This window comes from Peromyscus leucopus, chromosome 7, assembly GCF_004664715.2.
Source record: "Peromyscus leucopus breed LL Stock chromosome 7, UCI_PerLeu_2.1, whole genome shotgun sequence".
Taxonomy (NCBI): Eukaryota; Metazoa; Chordata; class Mammalia; order Rodentia; family Cricetidae; genus Peromyscus; species Peromyscus leucopus.
Window position 1 is genome coordinate 37,179,959 of NC_051069.1, and position 24,257 is coordinate 37,204,215.

Here is a 24,257-nt window from a genome sequence, read left to right on the forward strand (position 1 = left end):
CATGTTCTGTGTCCGCAGGTGTGAATCACATCAAACATAACGTGCACAAAATGTTAAGGCTTTATGAACTGTGGCCCTACCCAAATCAAGAGATAGGACATTACTAACATCCAAATGTCTACCACACACTAATATAAATTTCATGTCATGTATACAGTATGCTATAACTTAGAGTGTAACCCCATTTATCTATGAAGTTACCAAAGTTCCAGGAAACTTCCTGGAATCCCATAGTCCTTCACCGTGTTTGACTCCTCCTCCTACACCTCTAGGGGTTCCCACAGAATATGGGGACACCCCAAGAAGGGATGCAGGCCATTCATCGATGTGTTAAACCTTAGGGCCCTTCCTCGGAAGTCCAGTATCAAGCATGTGGCAGGTTTTGAGGCTGGAGGCCTTGTTCCACCACGTTCAGTGATGCTCTGATACCAATTCAGTTGGAAGGGCAGAGGCCATGGTCCTCTCAGCCATGCCTGTCCCTCCCTAACCTTGCACTATGGATAGAGTGAATTATCAGGTGAATAATTCATGAGTTATCTGGGCAGTGAGGGTAATAGGAGCGAGCAGGGGTATCAGGAGGGCTGAGGTTGGCAACCTGAGCCTGATCCCCATCCTCCCAGGACACCTGTGTCCCGAAGAGAGGGACTCACGAGTTAGGCACGAGCCTCGGGTGCCCTGATGGGGCCATGGTGGGTCTGTGTGCCCATCACAGACCATTCCGCTGCCAGCTGCTGATGCTCTTCTGCCTACTGCATCCAGGGGCCTCAGGTGAGTGACACTCAGACCCACCTCCATCCCCTTCTCACACCCCATTATTTCTTCCCCTTTTGCACATGCATGGTCGTTTAATGGTGTTCATTCACCATCCATCTGCTAGACATTTAATTAGCATGCACTAACTATAATATGTAATGTGCTGCTCCAGTATTAATTGACAATTGCTGGGTGGACTGGTAAAGGCTGCTCTCCTTTTCCCTGGGCCACAACAGGCTCTGAGGAAGCTAGAGTCCTAGTCTGGAATCTTACAGAGAAACTTCCAGACCCTGTATAGCTCTCTTGTGTCCCCAGGATTGCCATTTTATCCATCTAATCAGACTGACCTTAGGATGCTTGTTGAAAACCCTGTCTTGGAGATGGAGAAACAGGTTGCTGGTTAAGCGATCATGAGGAGCCTGGCTTGGATCCCGGGGCCCATGTAAAAAAAAACTGGGCATTTCTGCAAACTCCTGTCTCTCCAGCTCTGAGGGATCCAATTCCTTCTTCTGGTTCCTGCATGCGCATCTGCAAACACACAAGTGCACGTATACTCACACAGACACTCATGCACACACACAAATAAATACAAATAAATCTTAAAACAAACAAACAAAGAACAGGCTCCTGGTCCCTGATCCCTTTTCAAACTATGGGATTCCTACTCATTAGCCTGAGGTGGAGCCCATGAACTTGTATTTCCAGCAGATGGTTTGATGGATGGATGAGAGGGCAGGCGGGCTGGCCGGGAGGTGGGAGGGAGGATTCACGCCCATCTATGTCAGCTAAGCTCCCTTCCAAGCATCTAAACAGGGAAGCCCACAGGCTCCCTCGGGGACTGTCTCTTGCCCACTAACCCCGTAAATAGCCCCTCAGTCTCATCAAGGCTCCCTGGGCCTGCAGAGCAAGAAACAGGCTTCAGGCAATGGGGTGGAGTGCCCCCTGACAACATGGTTGTCTCTTGTGTCCCCAGACCAAGCCCGCTCAACCTCCAACGCCCCTGGGGAGAAGGCCTTGTCTATCCAAGGAGTGCGGGGCAGCTCTGTGGAGCTAGACTGCCCCCCTGGGCCGGCCCCCGTGGCAATGCTCTGGAGCTTCACCCCGCTGGGTTCCCTGGTTCTTCAGCCTGTGGCAGTCACCAACGGAGCCTCTTCGAGGGTGGAGTCCTGGGCGAAAGCTCTGGGCGTCGTGAGTCTGAGGAACAGCAGCCTGGTGATAGAGGAGCTCCGAGAGGGTGCCCGGGGCCACTTCCTATGCCAGACCCTGCTCGTGTCCGGTGGCCAGATCCACACCACCTACTTGTATCTTACACTGGCCGTGCTGGGTGAGGCACCAAGTCTGGGGTTGCCAGCCTTCAGCTGACCTACCAGCTGCTTTGTATCTCTGTGCATGCACTTCTTTGCATGTGGTGGATCCCAAATTTAATGACTCTTCCTGGGAGTGAGGAAACCTGGGACTTGGAGGCAGGGATGTTCCAAATCAAGCGACCAGACCAAACTCGTGGACAGCAGGGCAAGGGCCATTGGACAATGGTCTGTGTAACAAACCCATGGCTTCTCTTTCTCTGGTAGTGCCTGTGTCCAAGCCTCGGGTGCACCTGAGTGACCCATCCCCAATAGAAGGAGTCTCCGTGGTGGCCACATGTGCTGTGAGGGAGGGCACAGAGCCATTGACCTTCTTCTGGCACCATCACACACCCCAAGGCCCTGAGGAGGTCCTGGTGGGTCTTTCCGAGCCAAGGCTCCAGCTAGATCCAGTCAACCGGACCCACCTGGGCTGGTACAGGTGTAGTGTCAGCAATGCGGTCAACCAGCTGAGCAGTGATGGAACCTTCCTAAATGTCATCTGTGAGTTGAACTTGGGACACCGGCTGCCCCCCTCTGGTCCCATGTCAGAGCTTCCCAAATTCTTTCACCAGAGTGCTCCAGCCCTCCAGAGACTCCAAAAGGCAAACATTAGAGGGTGCTTTTTCCATCAGGGCCAAATATGTCTCTCACTTCAAGGTTTTTAACCTTTGAAAGTTATGAGTTTGTTTTTCCAGGAAAAGTGGCATCTATTTGCATTCATGATCTTACTTACAACTTGGGGAGTGGCCTGAAAATTTGGTCTTTGTGTCGAGTATGTGGGGCTCTAACTGATCAGCAGACTCCTGGGGGGAGCAGGGAGAAGGGCCATAGAACAAAGAGGGCAGCAAGCTGGTCCAAAGTTTGAGCCTGAGAGCTGCCAGTCAGAAACCAGAAAGGGAAGCCTTAAGGAAGAGAAAGCTACTCCAGTGCCCATTACGGTGGTCACATGTGTCTCTGATCGCTTGAGAATGTGGCCAGTTTGAGCTCTGCTAATAATGGTAGAATGCATCCATGATTTTGAAAACCTACTTGAAGTGAGAAAATATAAAGTATCACAGCACCAACTTTTAAATTGAATAGCTATTGAAATTATGTTCTAGATATAACTAGATAACATAAATATTAAAGTAAAAACTGCTGTGTGGTTTGTTTGATTGAATTTGGTTGTTTTTGCTAAGATTTGATTATCAGAAATTTAAATCCACACAGTGGCCCCAGAGTGGTGGTCTAGAGAGATCTGTTCATTTGCTTATGGTTTTTTTTTTTTTTTCTGACAAGGTTTTAGTTAGTCTAGGCTGGCCTCAAACTCACTATGTAGCCCAGGCTAGACTTGAGCTCCTGATCCTCCTACCTCTGCCTCTCAATATTCTCGAGTCTGCCACCTTGCCCACTGGTCCGGAGGTTTTAAGGATCAGGGACTGATGGCGGCTTTCCAGTCATAAAGTAGACAGTGTGTAGGGATTATACATTGAAGACATGGAGCAGCAAAGTGAGCAGGAGCTCTGGGGGAAAAATGGAAGCAGAGTGGAGGAGGCAGGCAAAGACTTCCATCCCTTCTGGGAGTTGGAAAGAATGTCGGGAGTGGAGATCCCGGTTTTGGAAAACAGGAGAGGGGAAGGCAGGCGCTCCATGAGTGAATAGCGCTGGCTGTGGGGTTTATGTTCAGACGCTGTCCCGCCATGTTTTCTTCCTTTTGGAGTCTGGAGTGGCCAACCATTCCTCAGGAAATCCCTCAGTCCCAGACACTTAGAGCAAGCTGGTCGTCCAATCTCTCATCTGCCTCGTTAGGCCCCTTGCTTCAGCCCAACCCTGTAGTCCAAACTCAGTTCCCGCAGTATGAGGTCCACCCTCCAGTGGCCTTGCCCACTCTGCACCTCACTCTGCCAATGACCCACTCTTCCCAGTGTCTGAGTTACTGGAGGCCCCAGCACAGACAGGGCTGACAGCCAGCCAGTGCGTACTACGCGCTCCCGGGATGGGTGAAGAGAATCAGTAACAACACCGTGAGTGAATGAAAAGGTGGAGAGGTGTGATGGACCTTCCTTGTCCCCCAGATGGTCCAGACAAGCCTGTGATCACTGTGGAGCCACTGGGATTCGCTGAGGATGGGTTCTGGGCCAGTGGGAGGGAGGAGGTGACCCTGAGCTGCCTGGCTGCATCCAATCCTCCTAGTCACTACGTGTGGTTCCGTGATGACGCTCAGGTCCACACTGGGCCCACCTACCTCATTGCCAGTGCTAGCCGCACCCACACGGGACTGTACACCTGCCTGGCCCACAACAGCCACCTAGATACCCACACCCAGACCACTGTCCAGCTCACCATCTACTGTGAGTGTTGGGTGGGGAGGGTACCCAAATCTGGAGCTTACCCACAGGCCTGTGCTCAGGCTGCCCACAGCCACCCTGGGGGACATGGTGTCAAAGTTGTTGGAGTCAGGGAAGGCATGTCTGGAGAACCATGGGAAGAGGCTGAGAGAGGGGACATTCCTAGACACCCAAGGGCATTACTCCCATGACTCTAAGGCCTGGACTGAGGCCCAGAGAAGGGTACTAAAGTGACAGGCGAGATTCCCAGGGGCAAACATGGGATCCCACAGGAGCTCTGAACTGCCTACCCCTTAACCACCTGCTCCTTGACCAACCCCCTCTTGTCCATTTCCTTCTCCTTTGTCATGCCAGTTCTTCATGCCCCCACCTGGGCCAGGCCTGCTGGGCACTGGCGAGGAGCTGCTTCAGCTCCTTCTCACCCACCTCTCTGCCTAGATCCCCCCAAGGGGCAGCCCTCCTGTGCTGTGCTCCCCACCCTTGGGGGTGTGACTCTGCTATGCTCCTGGCCTGGGGGTTTCCCAAAGGCCCAGCTTCATTGGGAAGGGCCCCAAGGGAATGGCCCGACGGCCCCCAGCAATGTCACCTGGAGTTATACAGCCACCGGACTTCCCAATGGCAGCATCTTCTCCTGCATGGGACAGCACCTAACCTTGGCTACGCCCGTCCCCTGCACAGTCACTCTCTGTAAGTAGACACAGGTAACACCCGGACCCCTGGTGGTATTAGTTCCAGGCAGTGTGGGCAGGAATCAGGGGATATCTAGAAGGACCTGGGGCCTGGGATTAAGCTCTGGATCTCTGGCTCCCAGGCATTTCAGGAAACATGGAGATGGTAACATTCAGTTCTCAGCTTCCTGTCCGTCATGTACTCTGCCCTCCTCAGTCTGCCCAGAGCTTTGGCCGGTGATACCCTCACTCTTAGAGTCTGCTTCTGCCTATTACATGTTGATCTGGAAATAGACTTCAAAGCTCTCTTTGCCAAATGTTCTCTTCTGTGTTCATGACAGGGTTACAATGGGATTCTGTTTTCAAAGCCCATTCCCCAACCTCCAGGGCTCCAGACTGTTTTCTACCTAGTACCTAGTACTCACCGACTTATATAATAGCTGCTTCTGTTCCCCTTTGTACTGTCACGTGGTCAGCCCTGGATAAATGATGAAGAATGAGATTGAGTGGAGGGAAAGGTAGGCCTGCCAGGCCCGTCCTCTTCCCGCAAGGCCACGCTGATCCTACCACTCCTTTCCAGGGGAACCTCCCGAGAGCCCCACCTGTTGGACCACAGCCACAGTAGGTGACCAGTTCATCATGCTGAGCTGTGAGTGGCCTGGGGGTGACCCTCCTGCAATGCTGAGCTGGCTGGACCGACAGCAGTCCCTAGGTGACCCAAGCTCCTCTCCAGCAGTCTACCTCCTACAGGCTCAGAGTGACCTGGCAGGCAGAGAGTTCACCTGCCAAGGCTCTCACCCACTCAAGGGCCCCAGCTCCCACTGCCAGCTAAGGCTAGGTGAGCAGGGACTGGTCATGGTTCTGGGGTTTGGGCAGGGGAACCAGGATTAGAGGCTCTGGAGGGGGGCAGTGCTGGGCTGGGAAGTGAGTTAAAAGACAGAATGATTCACTTTCTCTCTAGGAGCTCAAACTATTTACGTGTGTGTGTGTGTGTGTGTGTGTGTGTGTGTGTGTATGCCTGTCTCTGTCTGTGTCTGTGTGTGTATATATACCCTTGCCACACTGTGCCTGTGGAAGTCAGAGGACAATGTGTGGGGTCAATGCTCTCCCTCTCCCATATGGATTCTGGGGATTCCATGTGAACTCAGGTTCTCAGGCTTAATGGCAAGCTCCTTTGCACAGAGCCATTTTGTCAGCCACCCTTTTTAATCCATAAAATGAGAGCACTTGGTCAAGGTCAGCATTGTCCAATAAATGTGAGCTATATAATTTTAGCTGCCATATTAAAAAAAGTAAGAGGTAAAACATTTCATATATTTAAAATTCATTCCAATATAATAATGCTATTTATAGCCATTTAGCATTTTTCACACTCCCTTGGAAATGCAGTATACTTGTAATTCACTACACCTCTCGATGCATCCTGGCCTCGTTTCAAGTGCTCAGTGGACACATGCGGCTGCTGGCTACGGTTTGGGATTGGGCAACATTGGGCAGCACTGATCTAGATGGTGTGGGGACGCTGACTGCATTTCTCATTTTATCATTTGCACAAGGGAGGTGCCTGACCATGTTCTTGGGCATTCAGTGTTTCAGGTATCAAAGATCTCTCTACCTGTGTCCCTTGTTTTATCTATGGTTTGGCTCCCCCTTTTGTCTCTGCCCACTCCTTCCCAGTCTATGAACGACTAAAAAGAAAAGAGTTCAAAACTGAAAGATGTGAAAATGCAGGGAAAGCAAACAGGAGCCATCACACGCAACCGGTCTCACAAAATGATTCCCCACTTGTTCTCCAGAGTCTCTGAGACTAGCAAGCTTTAGGGGGCTTTAAGGAGATCAACTCAAAGTCTTTCTTTCTCAATTACTCAGTCTCAGAAATTCTATGTAAGAGATCCATTGGCACCTGACTGTCAGGGGCCTTCAGAAGCCGAATACCTTCCATGGCCCTGCACCATGTCAGCAGGGAGATGGCAGGCTGCTGCAGGAAGACGGCCCCTGCTAGGTGCTCCGGTGCTGGGGTGGAGGGGGGCAGAGAGTAAGTATCACCCCTGCCTAAAGTAACAGAGGCTGGGATGGGAAGGTGGAGGATCGTACAGGCACACTGCAATGACCAGTAGACCCTGGAGTGGGCCACATCAGAAGCCTGAGCAGGAGGGCTGAGTGGTCCAGGAAGAGCTGCCTTCTCTATTCCCTCAGACCAGCATCTTCCCAACAGCTGGGGGCAGACGCTTTTTCAGCACCACCTTCTGTCTCTTCAGAAGCCCCGCAGCTGGCAGTGGCTGAACCCCGAGTGTCAGTGCTGGAGGGAGAAGAGGCCTGGCTGGGCTGTGCTCTCCAGCAGGGCACACCACCTGCTCAGCTTCTCTGGCTAGGACCCCAGCAACAGCCGTTGGAACAAAGTACTTATGGATTCGTGCTACACCCTGAGGGTACCCACCTGCGCCTTCAAGTCCGAGATGCTGACCCAGCACACCACAGGGGCACTTACCAATGTGTGGCCCGCAACGCCTTGGGCAATAGCAGCCAGAGTGTGCTGCTGGAGGTCCTGAGTGAGTGTAAAGGATGTGTGTGCTCCTGTGGCAAGGGACATAGGGGACCAATAACTGCAGAGGGCTTTGCAGAAAGCTTTGAAAATTGCTTTCTCCAAAATTAAGGCACCTTCTAGAGAGGAATATGAATCTGGTGGGTTCTTAAGTACGGGCACATAGAACTCCACACTCGCTCATTTTATCAATGAGAAAATGGGGATTACAGATGCTCAGGGATACACACGCCACCCCATCTCTCCTCTCTGCAGACTGCCTACAGGAGAAAGCCCCACAGCTGTTGCTAGGCAGATGCCTGTATGTATCCCCTTCTTCACTCACCTTCAGGGTATCCAGCCCCTCCCAACGTCACCATCAGCCGCCTGACCTACAGGCGACAGCGGAGAGAGGTGCAGCTGCAGTGGGCCATCTACGGCCCTGGAAACCTGACGGGCTTTCTGGTGCAGCAGAGGGCCAGCGTCCCGGGCTCAGAAGCTGGTGCTTGGGAGGTAGCAGCTCGTGACATCGAGCCAGAGAGCAGGGACCGGCGTCTGGGAGGGTTGGACCCAGGAGTCCTTTACGCCTTCCGCATCCTGGCTATGAATCACCACACTGCAGGACATCCTTCAGAGGTGAAGACACCAGGTGCTGGGCTGGCAGCAGGGAGGAACTCGCCTTTCCCCGCCTCCTCACCCCCCAAGAACTGAAACCTGGTCCATTCTCCCCTTCACAGGGTACCCTGCTCCAGTACTTTGCTTCCATCCTGATGGGTCCCTTAGCCTATGTATGCGTCGATTCCTTCTTTCCTATTGCTCTTTACTATCTCTCTCTCTGGGCAGCCAGGCTTAGGAGCAGACCCCTAGTCCAGTGTCAATCTGAAGAAGCTGGAGAAAGCATGTGATGTTGAGGATTTAAGAGGAGCCCACCCTGTGCCTCAGTCTCACCTCTCAAGGAATAGGAGGTCTCAGCTTCCTGTTGCTCCCTCTGTCCTGGGAATTTCTTATTTTATGGCCTATTTCCTTTGGGCCTGAGATGCCAAGATAAGTAGCCTTATGTATCTTCTGCCAGACATGGGGATTTGGCTGGGAATCAAACCATCAGCACCAGGCAGCCAGGACACCTCTTTTGATGGGAAAGAGCTGAACTCCACATTCCCTGGGTCTCTCACAATAGGCAGCAGAGCCTTTGGGATATGCAGGGTACCATCCCGGTACCCTGTGCGTCACTGTTGCCCAAGTTCATGGACGGGGCTAATTAATACAATGCATGCTCTCGCCTCCTAGTGGACCCTGCCTTCAGTGTCTACCCAGCTGTACTGGGTGCTGCGGGCACAGGAATGGCGGTGGCATTGGTGGCCTCTCTGTTGGTGTTCCAGTATGCTGCCCGGCACCCCCACACACTGCCCTGTGAGTGCGAATCTGAAAGGATGGCTGCTTGACCCCACAGGGTGGCCAGGTGTAGCCCCACCCAAACGGGAATCTAGACTCTTCCTTTGCTGGATGTCATTCTTTGATGATCAAGACCCCAGCCAGCCTCAAGCTCTGGGGCCATTCCCCTTAGGTTCCTGAGACTGTATGGAGCCCTCTAGGAAGGGGAGGGCCATTCTCCTGGGGTCCACACTGCACTGGTCCAGTTATGATCTTTCCTTTCTTCCCACAGGCCTCAATCGGTTGCTTGTTCCCATGTGAGTGTACAGCTTATCTTTATGGGGTCGGGGCTTCTCTGAATCGGAAAGGAAGGCTGGGGAGGTGCAGATGCCTCTAACAATCCTCTCTCCCTTACCTACCTCAGGGAGCACAGGCAACAACAGGGGGTCTCCAGGGAAGGCACCGAGGCACCAGCAGGTAGGCACCACCTGTGCCAATGCCTACACAGAGACCCCTGCTGGGTTCCGTGCACATGATCTGTCTTGTCCTCTGAGAGCGGCCTCGGCACCCCCTCTTGCTCTTCTCTGCTCACTTGTGCTCTTTCTAGGTACCGAAACAGCAGCTGCCACCTCAGGTTCAGACCCTGCACAAGAATCCACGGATGCTCCAGTGAACGTCACCATCACAGTGACTGCGACACCAGGAGTTCAGTGAAGGTGCAAACAGGCTGAGGGAAGGCAAGGGGGGTAGCAATGAGCCCGTCAGACCTGGGTCCTAAAACCAAGGGGGCAACTCTCCCTTCCCCATCCAACACGCAGATACTAACTACTTCCGACTCAATATCTAGACTGGAAAAGTGGTACATGGCCCCGCTGCAGCACCTCACATGATGGAAGAAGCCCTGACCCAGCCTGTGGCAGATAGAGGAAAACACACAACCAACCGGAGACAACACGGAAGGCATCTGAGAGCAACTGAGAATGAAATGGTACAGGGAATGTCTCTGATACCAGGGAACTAAGAGGTAGCTAAGCTCTTTCTAGAAGAGGTGCGGAGAGGCACTGGATTGAGCCGTTTCCTAACTCAATTACATCTACGTCTAGCAGAGTTATTTCAATTACAAACTTCTGAGCTGGTTGCTTGGGCCGTGCTTTATCAGCAGGAAGAAGCAGGTGCCTAGCTATGTGTTCCCTTTGTGGAAATGCAGCTTAGGAGCATCGCTGACCCTGCAGTGGTCAGACTCGGGGAACCTGTGCCAGCGGAGGTATTCAGGAACACTCCCGCCACCAGGCCTTGGGGAGCTGGCTGACGAGAGAGAATGGAGGCTGTTCCAAAGTCACACTCAGATAGCTGCCAGCATGAGTCACTGGCTCCGAGTGTGTGTGCGTGTGTGTGTGTGTGTGTGTGTGTGTGTGTGTGTGTGTGTGTGTGAGCGTGCATCTGAAATCTGGGTGAAACACAGCGAGTGCTTGTTTGGCTGACTGGAAGAATCGGAGCTGCCTCTGCAGAGGATTCAGAGGAGAAAAAAACAGCTGCGGAGCCAGGGCTGATCTGCCAGGAACAAGGAAAGTGGTGCCTGACAGCAGACAGAAACCCAAGCTTCTTTGGTTCTCACACTTCGGCTTTATTAGAAAAGGGTTTCAGCTTTCCTCACAGCTCTCAGGACTGACTGGGTCTAAGAGTTAAACGTGGTTTATTTAAGTGTGGGAAATGAAATACAAAATGGTCACACCCGTCTGAAGGGATTCTGTTGTTTTTCTGGTCAGGGAAGATGAACCACTTCCACTATTCAAGGTGGTAAAGCAAGTTTCTTGGAAGGTGCTACATTCCATCCTGGAGTTCACACTCCAAGGATCCTGAGGTTGCAGTAACAGACACTATGAGGAAGAGCTTCCTCCCACCACGCTTCTCCCCCATCCTCCTGACTATCCCCAACAGCTGCCCATGGTCCTGCTCCCTCCCAATCCCGACAGTTAGGACAAGGGAGAGGTGGTCAGGCCCTTGGGCATTCACCGGGGATTTGCAAAGCAACAAGGTGGAGATTATGAAGTCTCCAAACAAGACATTACACACCCTAGTCACACGCCACAGGGCCACTTTGTGCCCACAGGAGTGCGTGAGTACCCCTCTTCACAGGCAACTGTGTGTGAAAGCAGCATTCTCTTTTAATATAAAATCATATCAACCAAATAAAACCTGTCCAAACTACATCACTTAAAGTATGTACAATTCCAAACATAATATCACAACTTTAAGGAAAATAAAACATATTTTTCAATATAGTACAAAACATGCATCTCAGGGTCAATGCTGTAAGAGTGAGCAATACAGGTAAGGACAATTCCAAACAGTCTCTTGGTAGCGCTGAAGCTAGTGGAGAAAAGTGACATGATCAGCATGATGTGATGCCTTGGTCTTCAGAGATTCAGTCAATACAAAGAGAACCCCACAAAAACCTTGCCGATGAGATCACTCTAACAGTTTAGAATAATGCAATGAGCCCCTACCCTGTACAGCACCTATTACCAGAGTCAGCACATAACTGAAGAACACAACCAAGGAGTGGCAACATGATTCACTAGGACTGGGGTAAGTTTAATGCTAAACAGTCACCCAAAACACGAAGAGGCCCTACCAACTTCACAGTCATCCGAGCCAGTTGAAGATCAAACCTCCACGGTGGAGGAAGACGGGAGGAGGGGGGTGAGGGCTAGGGCAGGATGTCAATGAGAGACTCCTGAAGGACTTGGCTCTGCTCTGCCAGTTTGGGGTGAGAGTGGACAGAGGGGAGCTCCACTAGCTGCAGCGGGAGCCTCACAGAGAGAGCGCGCAGCAGGGGCGGACAAAAGCACATGTTCTGGACTGGTCGGTCCCATGGAGAGTGAACCGGGACACTTCCAGAAAGCAGGTAACTGGGAACACAGGCGATGGACCAGGAAACGGCTCCAGATCATGCGTGAGTGGGGGATTTCATACCTGCTCTGTTTGTTGTGGGAATGGGATGAGAGAACACTAACAAACGGAGTCTAATTCACAGCAGTTCCTCCACAAATGTGTGCCACCCCCCTATTTTCCTATAGCCTCTTAATTCCTGGGGAACTGACATTTGCTAGGGCCACTTTTGGTGCTGTGCAGGGCATGAAAGTTCAGAGAAATTCACACTAAGGAGACCTCAAACTCCTAAATATAAAGGCAATTATATAGATTTATATTTATATTTATATATCTCAATATATAAAGCCATTTTTATAAATAAAATACAATAACATGGATAACACTTAAAACAGCGTTACTATCATAAATAAAGCAGTCCACAATGAGATTGCCCTAAAGGTAAAGTCATTTTCTCTTCATCATGGGCAAGCCCCATGTCAAATTCAATCTTTAAAAGCAGTTTTTGACCTAAGGCTCATGCCAGCACACCTCCGCTTCATGAGTCACAGTGAACTGCCCACAGACGTCTGCTTCCTGCTCTCCGGGACGAGGCAGCTCTGTTCTAACTTGACTGGCAAAACACATAGTCTGTCTCTCTGTCGTGTGTACTAGGACTCTGTCCTTTGCTAGTCACAGATGCAAGGGCTGCAGCTGACTGCCTCCAAAACTAACTGCAGATCTCCTATGCTATAGTTGTGAACCCCAAGATCCCAGAGCTTGCTTCTACAGGAGCCCCACTCCCCAGCTACGGGATTCTGTTCACTGCACTCTACCAGGAACAACGGGCATAGTGGCCCTGCTGAAACAGCACATATCCACTAACAGGTCTATTTATAAAAGATACAAAGACATGTAAGGGAATACCGACACATTTATAGAGAGCTGATTAGTGCAGTATCTTATTCTCTTCCACTGCAGTTTTTTGGCAAGCTAAAACAAAACGTATGCTGGAATTGTTGGATCCCACATAAAGAGAATAGTTTTCTGGGTTTTTTTCTCCCCAAGGGACACACCATTCAAACCAGAGCAGTGATCCATCAGGGCCTGGTTCGAGCTATGAAATGCATTTGTAGTGCCTGAGGTTTCTGTTTTACACATGGGGGAAAAAAGCCTCCCAAAGGCAGCTGCAAGGTTCTTGCCCCTCAGAAAACAGTAACTGTGCTGCATAGACCCTGCTGACCAAAGATTGAGTTACTGCTCACAGTGATGACACCCAGAAAAACTGTCAGAAAATGTCCCTAAACCTTTTCTTCAAGTTTAGCCTTCTGTGACATCTGCTACGATGTGGATACTGTTTTCCAAAGGCCTATGTGATAAAGGCCTAGTTCCCCGGGTGGCATGTTTAAGAGGTGGTCGAGTCTTGAGCAGGGGATGAGTGTGAGGGTTTCAGATCTACAGGCATGTTCTCAGAGGGGAACCCTGCTCCTCTTCTCTTTCTCCCCTTGCCTCAGGCTTATTGGTAGAAGCTATCTCGCTTCACCATGTGTGTCCACCATAACGTGTTCCCTCAGCACAGGCCCCCAGCTACAGGTCCATTTGATCACAAACTGGAACTCCTGCAACTGTATTTTGCTATGGCGGGAGAAGCCTGACTCACACACGCTCACTCATACCTTCCAGGATATTGCCCATGCTGGGAGTGACAAAATGACAATCTTCAAATGGTGTGGCACTACGCACACTACGGAACAGAATACAGAGCTTCACTTAGATAGGTCCCGTCAGCCCTCTTCTTCCTTCCTAAGGTGTATGACATCTTCTCTTCAAGCTGTTATCAGTTTTAAAGTCTTATTTTGTACCTACCCTTGCAAACAGTGCAAAGAGCCCGTGGTGACCATTTTGCAGTGGACCATGAAGGCATTCATTTTCTTTCTGAACCTGATTCCCTTTCTATATAATGCAATAATCCAACCAGACCTTACATGCTTCCATGTTCATAACACGGGCTAATTTGCTACCCAAAAGATTGAGCATTACTTGTACCCAGGTATAGAGAGAAAATAAGTCAGTATCAGTACTTTTCTGGAAGGCAGTCATAAAATTTGTCAGTTGGGTTTGCTGTGATAAACATAAGATCACAACTCTAGTTGATGTCTCAATGTTCTCAGAAAGTCTGACAGCACAGGATAAGCGACAGTTTTCTATCTGGGGGTGACTTCAAATGGCTTGGGCAGTCCTCCTGCCCACTAATGAACAGGCCAGAAGATGGGACCCAGCACAAGTTCCTGCTGCCATTGAAGGTTCTGGAAAACACAGAATGATCCCTCTGCTCTCCAGATGATTAAAAACTACATAAAACAGGTGGGAGGGGTCCTACTGAGGGGAGGAAGAAGTGAAAAGGGGAATACTTAAGGCATAAATAATATAAAAGGGCACACATTTTAAGATACATTCATGACATTACTACTACAAAAAATAAATAATGATTTTTCTCTGGTTTGAATTAATGTCCTTCACACAGTTTGTCCCCAGGCCTGTGTACTTCCTCAGGTCTCTTGGGCTTGCTGAAGGACCACGGACAGCCCGTCTAGAGGAAGGCCGGGAGACCATGCTGTCTTCTCGGTGCAGTCCTCCAAGACAGGCGACAAAATAAGAGGGTTCCAACTTAAAACTTTGTCCTCTGCTCCCGAACAGCTACTGCCCTCTCCTGAAAAACACAGAGAATTGGGTGCACTGTAGACGAACATGGTCTTCACACAGCTGTTTCTGAAAACAGTGTGTTGAATAATAAAGAAATATGCAGAAGTAAGTCTCACTTAGGTTTGGTTTTAATTTGAGGAAGAAAAGTACATTAAACACCCCCCAGTTCTCTTGAGTTACTCTATAAGTCATTGAGATTAAAGTGATCCTCTTAAGAGCCCCTAAAAAAGTACCTTAAAGAAAGATTATCGTTCCTATAGGGACTCAAAGGAAAGCAGGGCTAATGCTCACAAAGTGCATTATTCCACAAAGTCCCCTGCTCTGGGACTAAGGAGTCCAAGCCTGTTTGGATAACATCCCCTAATGCAATGGGATTAGCAACCTGAGCCATCTATGGCCATACCATCCTGAATGTGCATGATCTCATCTGATCCAGAGCTAAGCAGGGCCAGCTTTGGTTAGTACATGGATGGGATAAATAGTGTGGGCTGAAGGATGTAATAACAGAATTTCTAAGAATCTCTTATCCATCCTTGTCTTTTCTGGAAGTACCCAACATCCCCACCCTGTCTTCTAAGCAATCAGTGAGCTGATCATAGAAAACTTGCTGATATAGTTCTTAGCCCACTGGAGACCAGAAACTTAAGAAGCAAAAATGCCTCCCTGTACCTCTGCTGAACTCTGCTGTATCTTCTGTGGAGTCAGAATTGATGTCACTTGTATTGTCCTGACAGCAGGTATGCTGGGTAGGTGTTGGTGCCACACTGTCCTTGATGCTCTCCTCAGGTAACTGGCCACAATCAGGAACTGTGGAAGCTGGACACACAGGTACCTTCAAGGTACTGAGGGGCTTCATTTCCAGACCATCCTGAGGATAAGAGGCCACCACTGGGACCAAAGGAAGGGGACTGTTGGTTTTGGTGAAACACCTGCAGAGTTTAAGCCAAAAGAAACAGAACTGAGTGTTTAGGGGCACCAATAATTAAAATAAGCTCATTTTAAAAATATAATGAAATATTTTAAATTCACAAACTCTTAAGAATTACGCTTAAAAATAATTAATTGGCTCATTCTGATTTGAAATAACAAAACCCTGAAAATTAGTTATTAGTGAGGACAGGAGAATGCACCAAAGGCAAACCTAAGGAAGAACCTTAGGTTTCTGTGACGCAACCCATGTACTTCCCTTTAGTTCACTGTCAGAGGCCATCTCCCATTTCATCAACTAGTCCCCAAATACAGCACTCAGGAGCAGAAAACACCAGCTACTGCAAGGAACGAGGGAGAGAAAGAGAGGACAGAAAGCTAAGACACACGGCCACACGAATGACCTCTTGACAGTCAGTATAAAAATACACGGCTTTGAATCAGACGGTGCATTCGTTCCTTTTCTCGCTGCTGTGAGAAAATACCGGATGAAAGTGAGTTGAGGAGGGGAAGGTTCGCCGCAGCTCTGAGTTCAAGGGTATGATGCATCATGGTGCGGAAGGTTTGGGGACAGGGGCTGCGGCAGCCGGTCACATTGCATCTGCAGTCGAGAAGCTGGTGTCTCGTTGGCTGTCCCCCTTTTATCCAGTCTGGGACCCAGTCACAGAACAACGGTGCTGCCAGTCAGCCTTCCACTTCCGTTAGCCTAATCCAGGAGCTCCCTCAGTCATGCCTAGAGGTTGGTCTCCTAGGGGATGCTAGCCGCTGTCAAGCTGACAGCCAGTGTTAACCCCGGCAGGTGGTTTTCCTCGCAGCCTGGGAGGAAACCGTACAGAGCCCAGCCATTCAGAAGCCAAGAGTTGTAAGATGTTTTTCCCATTGTAGAATTAATTGGCTGCAATTTACCTGCACTGAACATCTCCCTTCAGTTCCATTCTACTTCTGTTCCCTGCCTCCAGCTAAGAAGTGTGCTCTCAAACTGGGTAGTGTCTGACCAGCCTTCTAGATCTCTGACTCTTCCGCTGCTTCCTGCGGTCGCTGTCACACCCACCCTGCACACTCCCCATTCAACCTGCTGGGCCTTTTCAGCCCTGAAGTTTCCACTTGGATTCTTCTCAGCTGATACGCTCATGTGCTCGTTTCCTGAGTTACTTGTCTTCCGAAAGTCCCTGAACATACTTATAATACCTGCTTGATGCCACTGTTTGCTAACGGTGATGCTTGGGCCATCTCAGGATCAGCTTCTAATGTCCTCATGTTTCTCCCCAAGAAGCACCACAGTCCCGTTTCCTTGGATGAACTCTAATTCTTTTTCACTTCTGAATGAATCTTCTGGGTGTTTTACTGCCATTGACTCAGTCTTCTGCCACGTTCTTTCTCGGGCCCTTACCCCAAGACTGGAGAAAGCCTTCAGGAGTGGGTTCCAGTTCAGTTTCCAACTGCTCCAGTTACTCCCCAATATTGTTAAATTGTCTACAGTTTACCATCGCCATCTGTAAGAATGAGCTGTTCCTGTTATTGGTACATTTTTCTAAATTTTTACAATTGGGACTAAGAAAAGTTTGAAAATGATGGGCTTTTACGTAAGGCAGGCAGGAACAACACAGAAGAGAGCATCTGAATGCTAGAAATGGGCCATCTGAGAGAATAGTGGTCAGAATTCTTTATTTCCATCGTTTACACATGGGGGGTGGACAGGCTTCTGGAACAACCAATTAGGAAAGAGGTCCAGTTCTGTTGGCTCAAGTCATTGGAGAGACCAGTTTCAAGCAAGATGGTGCAGACAAGCCTGAAAGAGAACAGATACATGTCAGTAACTCGGGTCATTAACTTAAATAAACCCAACTCCTATTTCAAATAAAAAAAAAAATACATAGTTAAAGGACACTAGGGATCTAATTAACTTTTGATAATATGGCAAAACTATGAATATGACCCACATTTTCCCATGCGGGTCTTCAACTAGTGCAAAGGACAAAGAGGTACAGACAGGAATGTCCTGGAGTCAGACCCAGAGCCCTGCTGTAGACACGTCACCTCTCAAAAGAGTCCAGTATTAACTCTGATTTGCTCTCTTGGCTGTTTTATGCAACTCAGAACTTCTAACAATGTCTTTTAATCAATGTCTCCCTTCCACATTGCATTATGTTGTTAGTCTCTCCGGGTCTCATACTCAGTGGACCCCAAACTCCCCCTGTGGATTCAACACATGGTACCCACGGATTCTGAATATGTTAAAATATGGGGTGATATCAAGGGGGAAATCTTTCTAGTTTCCAACTACTTGAGAAAATTTAATGGGTATGAGGGTCTCCATAAGTACTCTCCCAAAGAAGATTCCCTCCAACTGTCAAGCACTGTGGTAGACATTGTGAATAACAAGGTAAAAACAGCGGTGGTCCTGTTCCCGGCTAGCAGAGGAGGCAAACAAGCAAAAAAAAGTTAGAACAGAATGTGGGGATGTGGAAGGAAGTGCTGCTGCTGCTGCTGCATGTACTTCCCAGGCTGCATCATACTCTACTGACTTCATAGCTGAGGACCTGGTATCAGTATCAACTATGGAACTGGGGCATTTCAAAACCCAGAAGTATCTCTAGTTAGGGGAATCAGTATGGCTGCTGTGACTTATTGGAAGTATTTTTTTTTTCTTGGTTTTGTTTTGTTTTATCTCAAGACAGGGTTTCTCTGTGTATCCCTGACTATCTTGGAACTCACTCTGTAGACCAGGCTGGCCTCAAACTCACAGAGATCCACCTGCCTCTGCCTCCAGAATGCTGCCTGGCTTGGAAGTATTTCTTAAAATTTGAATTCCAGGCTCTCAGCTCTGGCTGCTTAGTTTGTATCAGAATATCTGTCCTGCTAAGAACCACTAAAAGGATGAAAGAATTTTACTTTAAATTTGCTCAAGGCATCAGGAGTTACTAAAGCTTGTGTGGCTAAGGGTGTAGAGAAGGTGAATGTGAATCTGATCTTCAGCCCTTCCTTTTCTCTTGAGGCATCTGCTCAACAGAGTGCAGATGAAACTCTACAGATCAAGAATTGAGCTAAGAAGCTGACCTGACCTGAACTTTTAAAAGCGTCGTTGGGGCTAGGAAGACAATACTGGAGTTCAGAGCCTGACCAGAAGAAAAGGCCTGGGAAACACACATAGGCTTTTAGATGAGATTCTCAAAGGGCTACATCCTAAAGGTAAGAGTGAGACAGGAATAGACTGGACCTTTGAAAACTCGTGTATATGTGAGAGAGAGTGCTATATGTATGTATGGTGTATGCTGTCATGTCTGTGCAGGTGTATGTGGCCCTGTGTGCATGCAAGGCCAGAGGAAGATGTCCAGCATCTGCTCGATCACTGTCCACCTTTTCTTTGAGACAAGGTCTCTCACCAGATCTGGAGCTAGGCTGGCAGCCAGGGAACCACAGCAATCCTCCTGTCTCCACCTTCCCTAGCACTGAGGTCATAAGTATCATTGAAGCTGTGTCCAGCTTTTTACATGGGTGCTCGGGATTTGAACTCAGGTCCTCCTGAGTGTGTGGAGAGCGCTCTTCCTTGCCGAGTCCTGCCCCAGCCCTTAGACTAGGTTTGTACAAAACCTAAAACTCAGCATCACATTCGTTCAACTCTAGTTGGGCTTCGAGTGATTGGACCCTCATCCAACTATATGGCCAAACATTAAAGTAAATCCTTTCTGGAAGAAAACATCTTCTAGAGCTTTATACCAGTTACATATCTTACATGGAAAAAAATATTGCCAAGTATTAAACGAGAACAAGAGAAAACAAGTTGCAGGGGGAGAGACAGCTCAGCAGTTAAGAGCCCTTGTTACTCTTGCAGAGGCCTTGAGTTCAGTTCCCGGCACCCACATGGTGACCCACAACCACCCATAACATCAATTCAAGGGGATCTGACCCCCTTCTGACCTCTGGTAGACAGGGACAGTACCGGGATGTTGAAAGTCTCCGAGCTGAAGGAAAGTGAGAGTCAACAGACAGAAGAAAGAAAATCTAACAGAGATGAACGAGTAGCAACAGAAGGGAAGGGTAGACACTGACTCCCAATAAACATAAGCATTAATGACAGAGTCTGAGAGAATTTCTAACTATTTTAGTACAAAAACTTATAAAAAGAACATAAAAAAGCAGGAAGAAATGGAGGTAAACTGTTTTAAAGTATTGTACTGTCTGGGAAGTAGGATGAATTCTTATTGATTTTAACTTGTGTGCGTGTGCACATGTGGAGGTCAGAAGACAGCTTGTTAGCGTTGGTTCTCTCCTTCCACTATGTGGAATCTGGGGACTGAACTTAGGTTGCCAGGCTCTTTACCACCTAAGAGCCCATCTTTCCAGCCTCTTGTGTGATTCTAAGGCACATTAGACTCTAGCTAAAGTCATAAAGCTCAATGCCAAGCACATAGTAATGATGTACAGTAGGACTTAAGAAATGTAAGGTAAATAAGCAATTATTAGCATTGGAAAATTGGGCTTTTGTAAATACCTCTTCTCAAGCAAGGCAACTCTTAAGGAACAGCATTAAGCTCATTAGGAGTTGCTGCTCACAGTCCAGACCTCTCCCATGAGGTAAGACATTGATACTGAAGCAGGAGAACCCAGCACACTATCCTTGGCTGTCTGCATCACAATACTAACTGTCCATCCTTGTTCAATAGATAGCTATTCGTTGGCTAGATGCTTTCCCTACTATCTGTTGACATCAGAGTTGTCCAGAGGTCAGGCAATGACTGTCCTCAGTGTCACAGATGACAACTAAGGATAAGAAGACAAAAAGCACAGCCGGGCCCTCAACCTTGACAACGTCACACGTGCTACATGAACTTCCGCCTCCTGCTTCCCTTTCTCCGCAGAAATCTGAAGGTAATGAAAGGTGCCAGGAACTTAGAGGCCAAAGAAGGATCAGAAAGAGAAGTTCACTTCAAAGAAGTCAAATTAACCTGAAAGAAAAAGAAAAGCCATACTTGCCAGAATCTGAAAAAACAAAACAAAACAAAACAAAAAAACCCAAGGTAGTTCCCTGTAAATAAATATTACAAATACGATTTAATTCACAGAGCTAACGTGAATGAATGAATGAATGAATGAATTTCATCATGCTGAAGTAACAAAATGCCAGGGACTCACCAGACAGTGTAAGGCCTTCTTCCTTTCTTCTGACTTCCTCTTTTCATGTGCTCTTCTTTAATTTGAAGCAGGTTGTAGATGGGATTTCTAAGTGAACTCTAAGGGCTTTTCAACACCATGATTTCCAAAGAACATTTGCCGGAGTGGCACAGAGTTACATTCACAGGCAGGACCGGGGGTCAGCGAGACAGAGGGGTCAGCTTCTACAGGGATTGTCATGTCATCAGTGCCAATGTGCCAGAGCACGTGTTACCCAGACACTTAAAGACGAGACTCTCAGCAGGAGAAAGTACAACTTCCTTTTACTCATTCTTTAGCATCTGCTTTTCAGGTAAGGAGACCAGAAGTCACAGACTCCATCCTGAACTCTGTCTCCTTCATCAGAGGGAGTGAAGTCATATAATTTACATTTGTAAAGTAGCTGAGACCCAGATTTCACCATGATAAACCACACCGATTTAAAATTTTCTAGTACATTGAATCTTAACTCAGAATCGGCAATTAACCACTTAGCTAACCGAATGTAAGCAATTCCATGGCCTTTCCGTTAGTGTACGTCCAGATGTCTGTGTGTTAGCACAGACACAGCCCGGACTTGGGCTGAGCATGTGAAGATAGAAGCATGGGGCCATGGGCCATAGAGGGTTATGACCTCTCTTCTGAATGTGACCAGGTGCGGCATGAGGAGGCAAGGCTGTCACTGACAATGCTCTCAGATATTTTCTAAAGCAATCGAAAACCACTGAGTAGCTGTGAATAGGTAAGTTAAGAGACCAACTCTTCACCATGTGAAAAAGAACAGAACATTCACTGAGACTCTTAAAAGGCACTTTACAGTTCACACAACTCAGTAACTTTTACAGTCTGAGGCTTCATAACCTTCAAATTGTAGTGTTGCAGACTGTGGAGTTGATGTTTCTGCAGAGCTGTCTCCAGCCCCGAGAAACTCATCTCTTAATTTTATCAACACCAAGTAAACAGAACTCTGAGCATCCCGTCATATACAGTCTGGGTTATTCTGTAAGCACCCAGGTGGTTGAGGACTCGTCAGTTTACAAGACAACCTTTTCTGTGGGTTTAGGAGAAAGAAAAATGACTATTGTAGGAATCACAGAAACAATGAAACTCTGTAATCAGCAATCTGAACAGCACAAATGGAATGAAAAAGAGAACTGAATAGTAGTCTAAGTTTGCATTCGGGAGACAAGGCATGTTAGTAGTTGATTAAACATAATTTGGTTATGTCTGTAAAACTATACAGACAAATATTTTCTAAAGAAGTATTTCACTTCTGATTACATGGCTGGATATAATTTAGCATAATTATGACAGTCACTCTGATCAGACGCCAGGACAAGTTTTACATAAAGCCCCTTTCCCAAGGTTTTTGCAGTACTGGGAACTGAACCCAGGACCTCATGCATGCTAGACAAGCATTCTACCACTAAGGCAGCCAGGCTCTCTCTCTTGATTATCCTTGAAGGCAAGGAGTAAGGACCCATGAATCCCTTGAATATTCAACATTTATTTTCACGCAGAGACTTCTGCAATCACATTTTGGTGACACTTTGTTCTATATTTAGTTCCTCTTGCTGTTTCCTCTCATCACTGCCGGCTCTCTTATCTGCTGTTCTCCTCCTTGACTGGGGGAGCAGATAAGTTACTATCCAACAGAACTCTGATGACCCCTCCCTCCAGGGCCGTGAAGGTCCTTCATGCTCACTGTCAACACTGTGGGATACTCATCATGGTAGGACTTTCCTTTAGAAGTGAATTCATCACTTCCTTTTACAAAAAAGGTGACAAAAAGTGCTGGGAGACAGTAAATGATGGAGTGAGTGTATGAACAGGGCAAGCAGGCCCACAAACAGCTTATAATTTAAAGATCAAAAGCAATAGTCCATAATGACAGGCCCTCAGTCTCCATGTTAGAAGAGGTAAATTTGGGGAGACAAACAACCTTTCCAAAAAGAAGGTATTGAGCAGTTAGAGATGCATTAGCGGTTAAGAACATTGCTACTGTTCCATTCCCAGCATCCAATCAGATGGCTCACATCTGCCTATAACTCCAGCTCCAGGCAATCCAACACCCTCTTCTGGCTTCCAAAGAAACATGTGACACACATTCACAAGGACACATACACATGAATAAAACATAATAAAAGCAAATTTAAAAAATTGATTTTATTTAAATATATATATATATATATATATATATATATATATATATATATATATGACTTTTTTCTCCTCAAAGTGCACAGGTGATGGAAAGGCTGAATCTTGGACTTTTGTGCTTTCTTCTTTTGGTGTTATGGATAGTTATGAAGTTGCTAAGTGGTCAGAAATAGGACAGGGATTGGGTTATAAAAAAAAAAAAATTACCGGCCGGGCGTTGGTGGCACACGCCTTTAATCCCAGCACTCGGGAGGCAGAACCAGGCAAATCTCTGTGAGTTCGAGGCCAGCCTGGGCTACCAAGTGAGCTCCAGAAAAGGCTCAAAGCTACACAGAGAAACCCTGTCTCGAAAAACAAAAAAAAAAAAAATTACCTGCTAAGAAGAAGAGTTTAAGTATGTTAGATAATTAAGAACCACCTGGGCCCATCAGACCCTCACCAGAGACTCCTACTTTAAGTTAATATCCCCGCTTCATCTCTGCATCTCGTTTTCAACCGAGCACATCTGACATCAGCTGTGTAAGGCACTCCCAGACCGAGCACACACAGGCATTTAGGATTATCACTACACAGAAACTTGGCAGCCATCTGCAATATCTGATTTTCTAGGCATTATCCCCAGTGGCTTTCTTTCTCTTGATTATCAGCCATTCAGCCTGGATGTCTTTTTCTTTCCCCAGATGAATTATAGACATTTTTCCATGCTGATTTTTACTTCCTGCCCATTTCCAGTCTCTCAAGGACCCTTAAAGTTAATCTCTCACTCTTTCCTGATGGGACCTCTATTCACTCATCTGTGAATTTCATCAGTGTCTTCTCTACTCTCTCTTACAAATTATCAAGACGGATGGCAAATGGGCCCAATTTAACGTCCATTCCTTCCCATTAAAGCAGCCAAGCAGCTAACAAACCACATTTGATTGCATATCCAGAACTGCACTGTTCTGTCTGAACTGAGGAGAAGAGAAAGGCAGAAAGAATTTGATTTATTTGATTACAATCTGTTTAACTCTTGAAATGCTGCACAGCACAATGGTTTCTCAATTATGTCTTCAGTAGAGGGGATATGAATGGTACAATGGTTTCTCAATTACATTCTCAATGGAGGGAACTGGTTCCCCGGAAGGCTGCATTTAACAGGCCTCTTGCTACACAGTACTAAAATCCTGAAAAGGTTTAGAGTTAAGAGAACACAGAGGGCAGGCAGTCATCTACATGCCACAGAAGCCCTGGGACTTGAGTTTCCCCACAGCCGGTGAGGGTGCCTTCCCGCTTACTTGTTCCAATTGTTGTTCGGTTGTTTGTTTGATACAGGGTCTCTCTATGTAGTCCTGGCTGTCCTGGAACTCACTATGTTGACCATGTTGGCTTAAAACTCCTAGAGATCTTCCTGGCCCTGCCTCTGAGTGCTGGGATTAAAAGTGTGTCACCACACTCGGTTTGTTCTCAATTGTTTACA

General features: G+C 47.8%; 2 protein-coding genes across 5 annotated transcripts in view; one reads left to right on the top strand and one right to left on the bottom strand.

Annotated features, from left to right (window-relative positions):
• Positions 1-583: 583 nt before the first annotated feature.
• On the top strand, positions 584-9,898 carry Vsig10l2 (V-set and immunoglobulin domain containing 10 like 2). Its single transcript, XM_028879025.2, has 12 exons — positions 584-768; positions 1,727-2,077; positions 2,325-2,600; positions 4,154-4,429; positions 4,865-5,113; positions 5,675-5,932; positions 7,353-7,643; positions 7,968-8,264; positions 8,903-9,025; positions 9,279-9,303; positions 9,411-9,463; positions 9,594-9,898. Exons 1-12 carry the CDS (start codon positions 687-689, stop codon positions 9,698-9,700), a joined length of 2,388 nt encoding a protein of 795 aa, XP_028734858.2. The 5' UTR covers positions 584-686; the 3' UTR covers positions 9,701-9,898.
• A 691-nt stretch (positions 9,899-10,589) lies between these two features.
• Cdon (cell adhesion associated, oncogene regulated) overlaps positions 10,590-24,257 on the bottom strand; it is a 92,858-nt gene continuing 79,190 nt past the window's right edge. For 3 of the 4 annotated variants that reach the window (XM_028879046.2, XM_028879042.2, XM_028879043.2), the window contains 2 exons: positions 15,230-15,489; positions 10,590-14,567 (listed from right to left, as the gene is read on the bottom strand). In XM_028879046.2, coding sequence (XP_028734879.1) covers positions 14,407-14,567; positions 15,230-15,489 — 421 coding nt within the window. In that variant the 3' untranslated portion in view covers positions 10,590-14,406. Of the gene's footprint in view, positions 14,568-15,229; positions 15,490-17,135; positions 17,277-24,257 lie in introns of those variants that run through there. The other variant, XM_028879045.2, reaches the window with a different exon arrangement.